The sequence below is a fragment of the Struthio camelus genome, chromosome 15, assembly GCF_040807025.1.
Source record: "Struthio camelus isolate bStrCam1 chromosome 15, bStrCam1.hap1, whole genome shotgun sequence".
Lineage (NCBI taxonomy): Eukaryota > Metazoa > Chordata > Aves > Struthioniformes > Struthionidae > Struthio > Struthio camelus.
This window is the reverse complement of record NC_090956.1, coordinates 13,469,857-13,486,897: the sequence shown is the minus strand read 5'-3', so window position 1 is coordinate 13,486,897 and position 17,041 is coordinate 13,469,857. Positions and strand designations below refer to the sequence as shown.

At 39.3% G+C, this 17,041-nt stretch overlaps 1 protein-coding gene across 16 annotated transcripts in view; it reads left to right on the top strand.

The window, feature by feature from the left end:
* Positions 1 to 115: 115 nt before the first annotated feature.
* The window catches only part of CIITA (class II major histocompatibility complex transactivator), a 49,518-nt gene continuing 32,592 nt past the window's right edge, over positions 116 to 17,041 (top strand). For 5 of the 16 annotated variants that reach the window (XM_068908884.1, XM_068908883.1, XM_068908887.1 and 2 more), the window contains exons 1-3: positions 116 to 5,342; positions 12,210 to 12,286; positions 12,654 to 13,552. In XM_068908884.1, the coding sequence (XP_068764985.1) occupies positions 13,252 to 13,552 (301 nt within the window). In that variant the 5' untranslated portion in view covers positions 116 to 5,342; positions 12,210 to 12,286; positions 12,654 to 13,251. Of the gene's footprint in view, positions 5,343 to 9,672; positions 10,592 to 12,209; positions 12,287 to 12,653; positions 13,553 to 16,269; positions 16,936 to 17,041 lie in introns of those variants that run through there. The other 11 variants (XM_068908881.1, XM_068908878.1, XM_068908880.1 and 8 more) reach the window with 11 other exon arrangements.

Sequence of the window (17,041 nt, the reverse complement as noted above, 5' to 3'; positions counted from 1 at the left end):
TGCGTCGTGGGGCAGGTGACAGACGTGTGTCTGCGCTTGGTGCCCGGTGCCCGCGGTCGGTCCGGCTGCGGGCACCGCCCGGCTGTGCCGCCCTCCTGCCCCGAGCAGGCCTGCCGGCCCCAGCGCTGCCCCGGGGCCGCGCAGCTTCCGCGAGGACGGGCAGTAACGGTGTTAACGCTGTGGATGTGCTGCTAGGGTAATGTAGGACGTTCAGTCCTGTGGTTAAATATTTGTAAGAGTCACCTGCTTTTATTTAAACTGCAGAGTCGTCACGCGACAAAGCTGAAGTAGTAGGAAAGTGAAATGAGACAACTGAGCTTCAGCGTAGAGGTAGGGGAAATATAACAAAAAATTCAGGGGGATTCAGAATAACTGAGGGAACAGTGGAATCAGATAATTGTTAAGTGAAGGATCAAGGAAGATCTGGCATTTGGGCATTCACAGATCTGACAAATTACAGGCATTAAATAAGCCTGCGAAAGAATAACTTCTTAATCTTCTCCAAAACATCTAGCGAAAACAGAACGTGTAGTTTTTGGTAAGTGCAGAAGTTACTGAGGTGAACACTGGAAAGTGGCTTTGTGCAAGACCTATTATTATAGCGAGGCAATACCTGATACCTCAGAAACACTGGTGCTGCTGTGCACCGTAGAATTTGCAATTAAAATATAAATTGTAGGGGGGGGGAGTGTGTTTTATGAGTAATAATGATAATACAGTGGCAGTTATATGTTGGCTTTGGTAGTGTTAAAACAATATTTTACAGTATGTCAATAAATACACTCTACAGCACTTAAATTCCAAACTTGTATAGGCAGTCTGTAATTCAGTGGGATGGCTCGTTATATTCTACAATATTCAAGTGTTTAATTAGGCTTCTACTCCCAAAGAAAATGTAGTTAATCTCTTTTGAGAACTGTCATGAGATACAATTATTAAATAATTCTATATACACAAGAAATTGCCATATACCTGATTCATTATATCAGCAGGCATTTCTGCTTGCTAGCAACATACTAACAACAGCTCGGGTAGAGCAGGATCCTGTCTCAGAAGCAGCTCTTGAAGGTGCAGTGATGGAAGGATTAAGTAATAGAGATCTGGCTTCTGTTTGACTGCCAGATTATTCATCTCAGTTACTGTGTCAACTGTTCTGTCACCTCTCAGTGCGGTTGTGCCGACAGCTCAGATGTGCCTTCCTGTCTGAGCTGTTAAACTTCTACTCTAAGGCACAAGAAAACATTGACAGTAGGCTCCATTCATTTTTGGATAAGACTGTACTTGCTTCAGGAGAGATTAGAGGTGAACCGATGTAACTGGAAAAGAAACAGAAGGTTTTTGTTTAAACTGCATACATATTTATTTAATTTTCCCTCCTTGCCGTGTTTACTCCACTGATTCACTGCAGGCATTATCTGTTTTCCTATCGTAAACTCTATTAGCTCTTCCCACAGAAGGCTGCCACTATACCACGTAAGTGATTTAACAATATTCCCAGAGTGAAGCTATGCAATTTGATTGTTTGAGACATTGTATTGGTTATTATTTTCTTAGTGAAGCTATGTCAAACCATGTTATATGATTATTTAAGGCATTGTATCGGTTATTTCTTTTTCTTTTAAAGCAGGTTAAACTGCTAGAAAGAATCACTGGTCAGCAGAGGAATTGTTGGTCAAGTCAGTTCTCCAGGTTATTCAGAACTGGTGTGCAGAGTACAGTTTTAGAGGAATTTCTTCATTTAGGGATTATGAGGAAAGCATTATTCCCTGTTTTAAAAAAAATACATCCAAGAAAAATCTCGTTAGAAGTTTCCAGTTTTTTGGGACTTCACAGAACAAACTATCCTATTCTCAACTTTTTGTAGTGTTCTGATTTAAAGGCAAATGACTTCTACAGTGGATAGATTAGCAACACAATAAAGGTAGCATAAGTCCTCAAATAACTCTTCAACAGTACAAAATTTAAAGATAATTGCACCGAATTTACAAACTGGGTTCTGCAGGGAGAAAGGTTTGTACACAGGGAAATCTTGACCGTTTATGAAATATATTAAGATTTCATTTAATTGCTAAGATATATAGCATGAACTAGTTTAAAAGTAGTCATTTGCTATTGTATAATTGCCTTTGTTGCATGACCAGTCCTTTTCCTAGAACAAAATAATAGCGTAGAGTATTATCAATGCCATAGACTTGGTATGAGTTAACTGAGAGATCTCTGTGTCTCTCTGTATCAAATCCTTTTCCCTACAATAAATAGAACCTCCATGAAGAATAACGTATTGTTTTATTGACTCAATTAACTGCAAGTCAGCTGATTTCTCTTCTCCTTTGGCATAGTGCCCAGCGTTTGTACTGGCATGAGTTCAGAGACTTGACCTTTGTTTCAAATAGCACAAGAATATTTTGAGTAACTCAGCAGTAGTTGCTCAGTAGTAGTTGAACAACTCAGCATTATGTATCCCTGGGCAATTTACAGTTAAATATTCTGTTTTTCTAGATGTTTGAAAATAGTGCTAATCCTAGAGTAACTATTATCTAGCTCTTACTAGATTACAGATTTTGATGGTGCTCCAGTAAAATATTTAAATTTTAAGGAGGTTGCCTGAATTAGAGCAAGTACTAAATAAACAAACATCTATTTTTTTCTATTTTCTGTTGCCATCTCTTTAATTTATAAAAGCTGATTTCCTACTTTGGCCCAAAGACTGCTTGTATGGAACTTGTTGGCTGCATATATCTGAACTGTTGTAAATAGCGGTTCTATATTAACAGAACAGAAGATGCAACGTTTGCTTGATATAGATCAGAGTAATTTCTTTCAATTGGGTGATATATAGCAATACATTCTCAAAGTAGAGTTCAGGTTCTGCCATCCATACCTCATCAAAAGGTCAGAAATGGGCGTTTGAAATACACATCAAAGCTGAAGAGGTGTGGGCCCTAAATATAAATGAAGATTTTTAAAAAAAATGAAGGCGGTATTGATCTTTCAATGAGTTATGTCTGGAGAGATGAAAAATAATTTTAAAGTGTATCAAGTGGAGAGGAGTGTAAAGTACACTCTGAAGTACACTCGAGGAGTGTAAAGAAATACTCATTATTGCACAATAAAAAATTTTGTTTCTAAAATGACCAATAGTGTCTATATTGCTTTGGATGAGAGAAAAAAATCAAGAAAAAGTATAAAATTTCATTCAGAACACAAATGGGCCATTATTGAATAGCTAATTTTATCCTTTGTATTCACCAAATGGCCTTGGAACTTACTTAACTCATGCTGTCGTAATCTTTGGTGCATTCAGCAGGGAGACAAAACACTTTGTAGTTATTAAGGAGTTTATTTCACTATCTTTTTCTGATATGATTGATTATACTATGGTCACTAGCAGCAACCAAAACAAAGGCACACTCAGGCAAAAATGTCAACTGTCTTCGAGCTTGGGGTGCAAAACTTGAAACACTTGGGGCACAGTCTTTTTCAGTGTATTTAGCTGTATATACCTCCTGATATGTTCAAAGCTTCAGTCATTTTCAGCTGCAGTTCTTGGTACTTGTTACTTCTGCAAATCATCTCATATTTATCGGTCTGGGAACTCCAAAAATAAGAAACTTGGACTATTTGGACACCTTTCAAAAGTGTAGTTTAAGAAACTTCATAGAGCCACTGTGGTGGTCAGGGATGGAATCCATTTCTGCTGCATGGCATTTGTCTGCTTTCACCAGCAGGCATTCTCCGGATCCCTTATCTCCTTCACTATATAAAATTAAAAGACCTGTACGCATTGACCTAAGTATTGAACACCTTTCCTGACTTGAGCCAGTCCTTTGTAGGCTGGCTGAGAACAAAATCTGCAAGTAATCTGAACCTACTTAAAAAAGACACTGAAGATAATCAAGCAGTTGAGAAACTGAGTACAACAACAGGAGGTTAGTGAAAAAGCAATTACGTACAATTGTTTCTACTGCTTTATCTGTGCAAATTAAAGGTGCAATTATTTATAAAAATTGTAGCTAATTCATTGGCTTATCTTTCTTTTTCTTGCTTGTAGTACAGCAGGACTATGTAATTCTGTTCAAATTCCAGAGATGCTTGCTGGACGGTTCGTCAACCACTGCTTCCAGTAGCAATGTCTACTTCATCTTTTGTTGCAGAGGCTGTAGTTAAGTGGCTTTTGTCATGTTTGTTTGCATTTTTGGTCTTATCTAGTTTATTCTAAATTGGTATCTGCTGGGGAAGGTAATACATTTCTCAAAAAAAGCATAGAATATAGACAAGACACAGAAAAGAGAAGTAAGAGAGGGTTCCTAAACTGGTGATGCAATGAAAGGAGAAAACTGCACCTACAGTTCTTTTGACATGCAGATTCTGTGAAGCAGACTGCTTCTATAGCAGTACCTGCTTCTATAGCTTTTCTGTTTAATAGTATCTTTCTTTAATTTATTAATACCTTTTTTTCTGCTTCATTGAGTACCTTCAGCTCTCTAAAATTCCCAGTACTCAGCCACAGAGAGTTTGAAAAGGCAGCTGAGGAATTAAAAATCACAAAATCCATACTGTTTCTCTAGGCACTTGAATCATACAAAGAGACAGAGGTGCTCAGGATTGCTTTTTAGGTATTTGGCCCCTCATAGAAGCCACAGAAAGATTCAGTGTCTTGGAGTGGGATCCAGACATCAACTGCATGTTCTTTTCAAGGTGCATGAGACGATGCTTGGAGACAATTCCTTCTGTCTGCAATACACAGCTCTGAACCTCACCTGAAAGTAGGGGACCAAGCTCTTTTTATGAAAGAACCAAACCAAAAGTAATGTTTGTGTGTCTCTTTCAGGTGTGACTTATGGCCCCCATTTACAAAGGAGTAAACTTTACTTCAACCTCCCATCTCAGAAGAGGAGGAAGCTTCAAGCTATACTGGAGGCCCCCTCAGCCCGCCCCTGAAGGCTGTTCTGCCTAGGTGCTGAAGTGGTGGTTGGAGCATTTGTTTCTCCTGCACATGGCATGATCCACAGATTGCTTAATCAAAAATCTATTAATAATCTCCAAATAAAAATATTGAAATAAAACCTGGAAGAAGGGCTAGAACCCAAACCTGTATGTTTCTCAGAGGATGCACTAACTGTCTGGCTTGCATTCTTCTATGCAGGGTAGAAGAGCTTCAACAGAAGGGTTTGAAAGAGCCTGTTCCCCACCACAGCCCAGCCTGGAGATGGCACTGCACAGCTGTGGAAGATTGGGTTTGAAGCCCCTAAAAAGAAGGCTTTGTAACTGTGTCTGTGATCATGATGTTTTCTGGTTGCAGTTACAAGAAAAACAGCACAGAATCTGGAATGAAAGTAGCGGTAAGTGCTGGTTTTATTAAAGTGACTAAAGATGGAGCCACTGTAGCAGACGCGTGGATTTTAGAATCTTTTGTGTCTAGTGTGCATTTGAGTTGATAAAAACCAGAAATGCTGCAGGGAAGCCCCTAAAATACATGATTTCTCCAACTGTCAGTGTAGTGGTTTTGCCCGGTTTTCATATCTCCATCATTTTGAAACTTGACACAGAGCTGTGGTTTTGCACACGTCCTTTTCCTTGTTGGTTTGGGTTTGCATTAGTATTCTGTTTCCCATTCTTGCTCTATTTTGTTTCAGTCTAGAGGGAATTACAGTTTTTGTCACATGTTCTAGTGTACTGGACTAATTATATGAAGTCCAAGTGGTGATGACTGAGAGTGTGTTAGTTTCTCAGCTTTTTTTTTCTTCATTTTTTTAATTACCCTTAGCTAATAGATAAATGACAAGTCTATTCTTCTGTTAGCAAGATGGCTGTCATTATGCACTGCCTGTCTCAAGCTATTGGCAATGAGATCTGCGTGTTTGCATGACACTCACAGACTTCGTGAGAACCAAGAGGAAGGATAACGCTTTCTCTCAATGTCTTCCCCTCAGATAGCTCTGGAGGCCAGGGAGGCCTCTGTATGTTGCTGCAGGCCTTGGCACTCAGCATATACCTGCAGAGAATGCAGCTGCATCCAGCTACTGCTGAGAATGCTTCACGCTCCATCCACAGCTTCCTGAAGGAACAGCTTGTCTTTAAGGGGCCTTTTTCCTGCAGATGGCAGGTCGTATCTCTTGTTCCTAAGACAAGAATGGAATGTACCTGTGCATATACAGTGATGACTTCCACATCTTGGGAAATACCACAATTTCTTGCTTGTTAGCCGTCATGGCCTTGCTCTTCCTATTGAAACTTTTGTTGAAAGTCTGCTGAAGGTTCATATCTTCTCTCTTCCTTTTCTCTCCCTCGTGAGTACAACATCTGTCACTGGGACCTTCAGACTTATGTGATTGTGATAAAACCCATCAAGATGAAGCTAAAGTGGAAAATAGGATAGATCTATAACACTTCCCAAAGGATGAGGGCTTGTCATCTCAGGAATTTTCCCCACATGTAACCAATCATTTCTAATATCTGCAATGAAAGTATAGAAAACTATGCTGACCATTGCAGAGCAAGGGTATGTGGGCAGGACTAGCTGAAAAAATTCTTTTGTTTCTGCTGTGCTTGGCAAAGAGGTGGGATCGTGTGCCCTACGGACAAATGTCAGGCAGCTTTTAAAATAAATGAAATGACTCTGAAAGATACTAGCAAAAGAGGAAACACTGTGCTCCGATAAACTACAATTAAGGAGCAGCTACCCAGACAGTTTTTCATGAAATAGGAAGTATGTCATATAATGTAACTACAATAACTTTCTCACAAAAGTAGAAGAGGGTCTAACATCACCTTTGTATCTGTTCCGTAAGCTCTTTTTCAATAAGTCTGCCTAAGTGTTCTTAGCACTATGGAAGAGTATGTGTATTAAAACCTAGAGATCAGCTGCTTTTCCTTGTTACAGGCAGAAGGGATGAAAGTTGCTGAGCAAGAAAGACTAGAAGGGAACGTTCCCTGATAATCATATTCCTTTCCTATACAAACTGTCAGCGCTCTGCAAGTGAGCAGGCCGTCCGTGACCTAAGACTGAAGATCCCTTTAGGACATTCCCATGTTCCACTTTCCCAGTCACTTGTCTAAGTGGATGAGTCCATCAGAAGTTTTAGAACCCCTCTGCAGGCAACTCTGAGCACTTCCCAGATAGATCAGTTGGGCTGGGAACAGAATCTCTTGACATTTGATCCCAGAGGGCTAGCATGCTATTAATGGTAATATAATAAAAGAACAGCATGCTTATAAAGGAGCAGTGCTTATGTTCTGAACACCAGCCATATTTTATTAATTTTCAGTTGTTACAGCTTCCTCTTCACTAACAAAGTCCAGCATGCCCCACAGCACAATCATTCTAGTGCTAGTGAAAGGAATGAATCGCCAGGATTCAGGCAAGGTTGGAAGATGTTGGATTTCATCATGTAAATGTGTTCCTCTCAATGCAGAGATAGTTTAGAAAATACTCTGTACCTTGCTGTGTTGAAAACAGCTTCATGTCTTTGTCTTCATATATCTGTGTCATTCTCCACAAAGAAAGCTTTGTGGTAACTGTGTTTTCATGGCTTGATAATGAATCTAGACTGTGCAAGCCAGGCAGGGAAATTTATGTTATTAAGCTAAAAATGTGAGGGCTATGAATTTTAAGTCTCAGATTTTACAGGAAATGTAAGCACTAAAGGCACAACTGAAATTCCATTGAATTTTTATGGCAGACTGGCAGCAAACAGTTTACTAAAACTAGAAATCAAGGTCATTTTTGCAGGAGTGCCTTTAGAAGTTGAATACTATCAGGGTTTTGCAATGCAGTTGTCTAAACAGTTCTTTTGTTCAGTCTGCCTTGCCCCATCACTCTTCTGAGAATACTTGCTTAAAGTTCTGTGAGATTCTGAATGACCAGAAATATCTGAGGCCCTAATCTTTCTTTGCGCCTGCCAGGTTGGAAGTTCCAACCATCTGAGTTCCTGAGCTCACTTAAGAAAATTGTGTTCTGGGGAAGCAGGCAATATGACCAGCAGAGCTGTAGTCTATTATCTTGCCATATCTCACCTGCAGTGCTCATACTTAACTGCTGAGGCTCATCTTAGTGATTGAGAAGTAATGTGGTAGGGGGTACTAGAAGCAGTGTATGTGTGGAAGGATGTTGAAAGACCTGACTTTAACGCATCAGTGGAAGTACTGAGGTGAGGAAGCAAGAAAAAGGTGTGATCAGACAGTTCTGAAAGTAAGCTCAGAGGAAAAACAAGCTCTGCAATCTAGAAGGCAGGGCTTTTAGGTTTAAGACATCTTCCGAAATAATATACCTTTACTTTCCTGCTGGAAGTCCCTTTTCATAATACACGTATAAAAGATTTTAAGTTAAGAGCTGTAAATTTTGGCAGAATTACTTAGGAAATATTGTGGGTGTATGCGTGTCAAACAACACAATGTTGAGGTCTCCATTCTAAGAGTCAGTCAGGGTAAATTCCTCTAGTCCAGCTTTGAGAAATGTAACAAAGTCAGGGGAAATGCTGATAAAGCCTTAGTTATATATTCATCGCATGCAGCATTCTCCAGCACTTACAGAAATTGCTGCAAAGTCCCTATTGATTTCAATAGATATTGTATCATAAATGAATGGTGCTTCTTTGAAAATTTACTTTGTCTAAGCTGTTGGCTCTGTCTTCAAGATCAGCTTTTCCAATCAGCTAGCGTCTTTGACTTCTTTGGCTATAAATGTGCTTCAATACCAGAATTTTTGTTTGGGATTTCTTTTCTTTAGGCTGAATAGTATTGAAAAATTGTTCAACCTGCAATATGTCAGAATCTGAACAGTTCATTTAACAAATTTCCCTACTTTCTGATTCTAGTGACTCAAGCCTGTATAATATATCACCATCAGCATTTCACTCCTTTGTTTCACATATGAATGAGTGTTTTGAACTGCACAACTTCCCTTCCTGTTTTAAGGATTCTCTTTAACTTTCACATACCCTTGTGCAAACATGAGTGAAGTTACATGGTAGCTGTGTCTCTTTTCAATGACCTTCTTGGTAGTCTTCTCTCAGAGTCCAAAGGAAAAGAAATTTAGCGCTCTGTGGATATAGAAAGAGCTAAGCAAAAGCAACATAAGAAGCAACAAATAGCAAAAATGTACAGTCTGACTTAGTTCTGTTTTTCACATACATTGTTTGTGCTGTGATACATTTTAAAGAAGAAAGTTAGTTAAAAAAGGAGAACTTGTGCTTTTTTCTTTCTCTGCTTTGAGGGGAAGTGTCACTTCTAAGTAAAGATGATGCTGCCCAATGTCCACAGCTAGTTTGGAACTCCAAATGAACTTAGTAAAATCCTAGCAATTCATTGCATTCTTTTTCTTAAGGACAGTGAAGCAGGTGAAACTGCACGAGTCTAGACCAGGAAACGGTCTTCATTATCTAGTATCTGGGTATCTCATGAGCCTTAGTAGATTGTACCTAGTGTCAAGATGGTAAGAAAGTGTTATTTTGATTTTAAAAATGCAGAAATAGAAGGCAGATTTAACCATTTTCTCATTATTGCACATGAGGACTGGAGCAGTGCTAGAAGTTGAATCAAGTTTTCAAAGCTTAATGCCACTGTAGTTCCCTTCCCCTCATTTTGCCTGTAGCCACAGGCTAACAAATTTTAAGGTCAGAGGCAGAGTGTTTCTAGCACACTATTTGCTTGGTATTTTTGCCTATATTCCAGCAGAACTTGGAGACAGCTGCGTGAAACCATGCTTCATCCCAGATGATGGCCTTGCAGATCGTTTTGGAGAACTCCCCAGGAATCCTGAAAACATGAGGGAAGAGTATAATAGGAATAAGCTTTAAATCTTTATTCCTCACACCTATGCAAAGGCAGTCCCACTGTTGATCTCACTTCTGTCTCAAATCTAGAATGTTAGAAGAAACAATATTGTATTTGGGTTGAAAAACCTATAATCTCCTCTTAGTGTTGGACTTTCCACAGGCACGTTTGCAGGTGGAAGCTGCTTAAGGTGTGAGACACAGAAGATCTGCTTTTCTCATGGTTAAGTGGCAGTCATGATGAAGTTATCATAAGCTATGTGCTCATTTGCTTTTCTGTTTAAGGAGGGGACTCTCCAATAGGGGACAGTTCTTTATTTGCCCACAAAGACAAATCCGCCATCTCCACATTATTGTGTCCCCCGACATTCAAACACACTTATGCCCTGGAGCAATGACCAAGGCACTCTGTAGTTCTGTCCTGCAGAACTAAGATGCACCAGGTCAATGAGTTGCGGAGACTGTTTGAGGATTACAGTTTAAATTGAATTTCTTCTTTTAATAGATAGCTTCTCACGTGGCTTAAACTCTCTTCACTGCCTGTCACAAAGGAGACTTCTTATTCAGGAAAACGACTGCCTAGAGGGGCCTGAATGTGACTGCTGATGCTGGGAAAGGTTTCTGAAAGTTTTGCATGGCCAAATAATGGAGACAACACTTACTTTTTTTAATCTATTGCACCCATAGAAGAGCACACTCATTGCAGGAGAAGCAAGCTGTGGGGAACCCATTCACATTTTCTGTGATAGCGACAGTTCCCAGTTCTTTGCAAGACAAACCCCTAGCTGCCTGTAGCACGTGATCTACTCCAAAAGATGGTAATGTAAAAGTGGAGACATCTTATTCAGCGTAGTTTTTGGTTCATAAAAGTAAGGGAAATGGTCTTTCCCATGTAATATGATGGGAGCCGTGATACTCTGAGTGAGGTGGAGCTTCTTCCTACTCAAAAAGCAAAGTTCTCTTTTCTGTTTTGAGTCAATGTAGCCAGTAGCTTTAAAGGAAATTACATTAAAAAGAAAAATTCTGAGAAAAATGAGACAATGAATGAAAGCGCTAAGGGATTTACTTTTCCCTAAGCACAAGTAAAATAATCTGTTGCCAGTTATATAGTTACATTAAAACCTGTTACCTACCCACACTGCAGGTCCAAATGATGCCATTAGATAATCAGCTGTCAATTGCTTATTTTTTCCTCTGTTTTGCATGTATTTTCCAATACTGAACATAAACATGAACATTCAGAAAAAGCAGCAAAACCTTGTTCCTCTACGAAAGTATTTTAGAGCTTAACCAAAATTTGCAATTCTCAAAACTCAAAACGTTCATGAAGCTTTACCAAGTTTCTCCCAATACATTGTTTCTAACTAGGTGGAATTACTGTTCTATTTGCAAGTGCTTCCTATGCTGAATAGAAGTCATGGCAATACTCAAGGTAGTAAAACCCAGTAACAAATCCACAGAGAAATATTAGATGAGATTTGGAACCTTATCCTATACTCAGCCTACAGGCTTGTTTAGGCAGCTGTGTAGCAGACCATTCAAAAAGATTTTATCCATTAGCCCCCAGACAGCCTAGGAATTTTGCCCCAGTATTTATTTCAAGAATATAGGTTCTGCTATAAGGATCAGGTTTCTAACAGTGAAGTAGAAAAAATGGTAGTGTAAACTGAATTGCAAGTAGTTAGGAGTTGTTTATTTACTGCCATTATCACTGCCATCTTTATAACATTGTCACTTCTATTCTAAAACATTGAACTACTTTAAACTCTGTCCTCCTCAAATTTAAACAATACCTATGCACAAACCACTGCAAAACTTCATAAAGGTCAATATTTAGAAAGTTTTAAATAGACATAAGGAAAAATAAGCCAGCACTGAGAAACATCGGATGGCATCTATCGGTTTAATTTTAGGTATTGGCTCTTGTATATTTGGGCCTGATAAAAGGTATTTTCACGATCAAAGAGCTGGAAATGTAAAACATGTATTACCCTACAAAATGTTATATAAATGAGAAAATTAGTTTCAATTACAGTATTTTTCATAGCTCAACAAAATTGATAGTTTCCTTTGCATCTGTAACAAATTGTTGTTAATAGATGTAGCTACTATAAATGAGCAACATGTAAATAGAATTTAGGTAACCCATTGTGAAATATATTATCATATTTTTACTTACTGCAGGATGGATGTTCGTATTTAGCTCAGAGGTGCTTGTGTTAAACACATTAAAGATATTCTAGCAATTAATTATATTTTCCCTTTGATACAGGCTTTGCAGATTTATTCTACAGTCACAATATACAAGACTTATCAGTCATTTTTGCACTCTTAATACGAAAAAAATCTATGCTTATAGACAGATGACATCTGATCAAGATCGTATACTGTATTCCTTGTACTCTGTTCTTATTGAAAACTTTTTTCCTTTTAAAGTAATCTGGACTGAAGGCACCCATTCTTTACTTCACCTGTTAGATGAAGCATCTATTGGAAAATCTCTTCAGACAAAGGTAAGACTTTATTGATTGCATTTAGAAGTCTTTGAAATGTCGTAGTCAGATGTTGCATACAAAATAAGCTCTACAAAATAAGAGCAAGAAATGAGTCAAGAAGGTAGTATTAAAAAAGACTTCTTATTAGTTTTAAGCTGAATTGAGGGCTCAGGTTGTAGTAGATTTGGAGCTATATAGGCAGGGGTGCTTAGTCTTATGGAAGATTTGCTACTCTTTTGAACTGGAGCCTTGAAAAATCTTCTGTTTAAGTAATTTTACTTAAAATATCTCCGCCTTGGAATGTAAGTATGTTGACTTTGAATAAGAGTAGCTGGAAGTCATGCCCAACTTCTTTCCTTTTTTTTTTTTTTCCCCTTCTTTCTAGTGTCTTCAAATGTGGCAGAAACCAGAGCCAGACTGGGGATCATTTTTTAGCCCAGAGTTTTCACCCTTTTTCTAATCCATTTGACTTCCTGAAAGCAGAATTTACTCACGACTTAATCTCTAACTGTATGTGGGAGTCTTCAAGTTTTAAACCTGTCCCTCTTGCAGAGCATGTGCAATACTGTTTTGTGCTGAAGCTTTTGGAATTGTTTTGGTTGAGCAATGACCTTGTTGGGCCCACTGATGGGCTCACCACGCTCCATCTCTACTGGAAGACCAAGATCTAGTTATAGCAGTCTTTCTTGAATGGGGCAAATGTTTTTTGAATTATTTTTTCAGGTGACTGTTGTTGATTGGAAAATTGTCTTTTAGGAATGGTTGGAAGGATTGTGCTGTTGCGTCATTTCATCAAGAAGTTATTTGTTGTTGGAAACATTATTTAAAGTCTTAATCAAATGAGGAAACACCTCTGCTATTGCAAGACAAAGTCTCAACTTTTTTTTTCACTTCATCTTTTTGATGCTGACTGAGTGGATTTTTTTTAATTGAAGCAGTTCAGATTTTGCTCAGACCTCCTTCAAACGTCTTCAGCTGCAGGTATGAATCTTTTTAAGGAGATCCTGCCTAGAGTAAGGAATATTCTCTCAAGCGCTACAGCTTCTGATGACCATGCATTGCTTAACCTCATGCTGAAAGAAGATGTGATATCCAAGGAGTACCATCAAAGCTTGCTCCATGAAAAAGACAGAGAGGACCTTGCAAGGAAGATATCTCTGACATTTGTGGAAAAATGGGACCTGTATTTGAACACTTTGGTTCCCCTCTGTTGTTTAAAACTGTGTGGCAATAAGCCTCAAAACATCACAGACAATGAGCCAACAGGAAGCAAGTGCATTTCTGGTAAATCTACTTTCTTTCTCTTTTTTGCATTGTTAAACATTTACTTTTGTTTATGGCATTCTGAGATAGTGTCATGGCATAGTGCAAAGTGCATCAGTGGAGGGCACATTGGGAAGAGAAGAGTGCAGATTGTGGTGCAACAGAAACTAAAAACAGATCCACCCATACAGAATAGCTACCGGATATCCATTTTCATAGCGAGGCCATAATAAGACTATTGTTTGCAACCTTCTGAAGAACCAGAAATGCAAAGCAGAGTAAGGAGACCGTGATACAATCAGTTGTTCTTCACTGACATGTCAGCCATTGATAGTCTGGGCAGCGCTTGTTCATGGCACGTCCTGGCAACTCATGTCTGTCTTTTGCAGGCACAGATAGGAGGAGTGTTCTCCACTCTAAGTTCCAGATGTCTGTAAAGGCAAATGCTGCAGGGTTTATGGGAGACTGCTTCAGATTTAAGGGTGGAAAATATTTAATGACTTAAAAGCCTGGATTCAAGAGTTTTGACTTTCTTAGCGGGCAGCACAAGAGAAAATGTAGACCCCTAGTGATTCTGAGGCAATAAACTCGCTTGACTTAAGTCTGACCCACCGAAGAATTGGTATTGTATATGACTGGGAACAGGATAGCTCTGGGACTTCCTAACCTGGTCCCTCCCTTGTAAAGCTGCAGAACCGCAGCTTAAATTGTAGCATTCAGAATTACTTTTACAAAACCAAGCTACTATAAGAAACTGTGAAAAGAGAATAAAAGAATATTTAACAGAATACTGAGGTAGTAAAACATATGGAAGTACCTTGGGTGACAGTGTATGGGGGATAGACTTTTTTCTTCTCATAAAATACAATATTCAGCATCACTTCTCAAGGCATGACTGAAAGTACAAAAGGGAACGTTAGGAAAAAATCTTAAAGATAGTTCATGAGGGAAAAGAAATACTCAGCTGGAAGATTTTAGAGTTATTGCACAAATTAAAATTTAATGCCAAGAATTCATATTTTAAAGGTAGAATATCTTAGCAGGTATCCTAGTATTATTTATGCTGGGGATAGATATAGTTTGTTTTCTATTTTTAATTATATCCCTGAAGTGCTTGAAAAGATTTCCCCTCCTTGCCATTTTTGTAGTGGTAGCGCCTAAAATCTCAGAGATCTTGATCCTGTCATACCGCATGTCTCTGCCATAAAGCTTGCATTTATTTAAAACATAACAGAAGGAAGTTGAAGCAAATCTGAAGAACCATTAGTTTTCCTCCATCAACTATTTCCGCTATTCCCTAGGCTTTATAGTAAAGACATGCTTAAAGAAGTGGTTTGGAAGACATTAATTCATCAGGAAATGACTCAAAACTGTATTAGAGATTTCAACTTCCTTTGAAGCAAGTTATTTTCTAGCTTTGTTGTCAAATTTGTTGAATTTCAGCCTTGCATCCCATGATTGTTGCACTCTGAAGAAGTCTTGCAAAGACAATGCAGGAGGGGTGCAGGCTGATATCAGCAGGTTTCTCCCCATCTACTTCATAGTTTTGCTGCTATTTTTTTAATGACAATACAGATATGTAAACTCCCTGGACAAAAACGTGCCAGCTTTCCCCACTTGGCAAGTGCCTCTTGCAGAGTGCACTACTGGCCTCAGTTTTACAGAGCTTCCAGTACTAATTGATAATTCTGATCTTCTTTCAGCAATAGGGTAGCATATCTTCAACTCTGAATCAGCAAAAGTTGAAGCACAGAAGCTGGTGGTCACCCGAGGAGCTTAGACAGTTCTCAGATTTCTCGCAGCCTCCTGTTCCCCAGTCTATTTTTCACTGTGTCTCTAAGACCATCTCCATACTCCAATTCACTAGATGAACCATTAATGTGATTAGCTACAGCAATGCCTTTCTGCTGTTTCTGAGAAGGTATGAGTGTTGTGCCAAATGTGGAAAGCCGCTGTCCACTATAGTTTCAGACTACAGTAAGCAACTGAACTTTTTTGTTCCCTAGACTTTCATTCCTGAAATATGAAGATCATCTCATGGCATTACAGGTTCAGAAGCTAATAAAGAAATCTGGTTGCAAGGCTGGTAAACTTGTGGGGCTGTGCTGCCCATTAGAATGGGGCTAACAGTAACTCCCTTAACTTTTGTAGGAGTTGCCCTTGCAATGACTGCGTTACGGTCTCCTGTCCAAATACGCAGAATACAGAATTTATGTTTGTGCTTGAAGGCCTTTCAGCAGTTTCTGCTCTGACTGCTATTGTACTGAGATGTTGCTTTTCCTCTAATGTGCATTGGAGGAGACGTGTAAAACAGTAATGCTGTGAGACCCTGGAAAGATTTGACCTGACTAAGAGTGGCTGATCCTCTAGATACCAGGCAGAGGCCCTGACTTATTCCAGGGTATCTGCAGCTCATGAGACTACGTAAAAGAAAAAAAAATGAAAATGAGCTAGAGTTGGAACTGATGGGAGGCACCCTGAAACTGAAAGCAGCCAAAAGTTCCTGCTGTATCAAGTGCCTCGTGATGGTCACACAGGAGAAAATTCCAAGAACACAGCTGCCTGCCTGGTTGGAGAGCCCAAAGAGAGATGGCTAGTGCTGTAAACCTCAGGCTGGACCCCATATCTCTATAAATACTGGGAGCTGGCCAGCAGCCCCCAGGAAGGAAACAGCTTTATCTCTTCATGGTGAGCATGTTCTCAGGGAACCCGGGGGAAGTAGATACCCTATCTAAAGAGAAAAGCCTTATGCGGGACAGCAGCTACTTTGCTTACAGGATCTCAGTGGGAGCCACAGCCTTGTACAGAAGCCAGTTATTGCCAACCAGCTGACCAGAAACCATTAATTTAACTGATTTTGAAACAGATCTCTTTCTTACGCCAGTTAGGCACTGGCAGGATAAAGGAAAATCTATGATTCAGTCTGAGATTCATTAAATGAACAAATGTGGTATGTTAGGTTGTTGGTACATGCAAACACTGAACACCAGGTGTAAGTCAGACAAGATTTACAAGTTCCTATTTCATCGAACCCAGTGCTTGTCATTTTGGGGCAATGACAAAACATACTTGCATAAGATACTGAACTAATTTTGGATTGGTAGGGTTCCTGAACATGTGAAAAAATACTTTCACTTCTGTTAGAGCAAACGGAGCTGCAGGATAAGAGTAGTTGTGTGCTGCTTGCTTTATTCTTACTGATGCACTACTTAACCCTGTGACCTGGGGACAGATTTGAACTGCAATTCACAGGAATTTTTAAAGGAAAGAAAGAGTTTTGGGGAGCAGCAAGAATTGTTACAGCTGCTCCCATCCAATTTCAGTTTCCAGCTAAGTAAACCGATCAGTTCCAAACTAGTGACAAGTTGCAAGCTTTTCCTACCGGTGACAAATGGCTGATAAAGGTAAGAGCGCTTATATATTGCTAAAAGTGAGCTTTCTCTTGATTTTCCTCTTTGGAATTCCCCTGAGTCTTTAGCTTTTCTGCGGCGGCTGCCCTGGATTATTTCC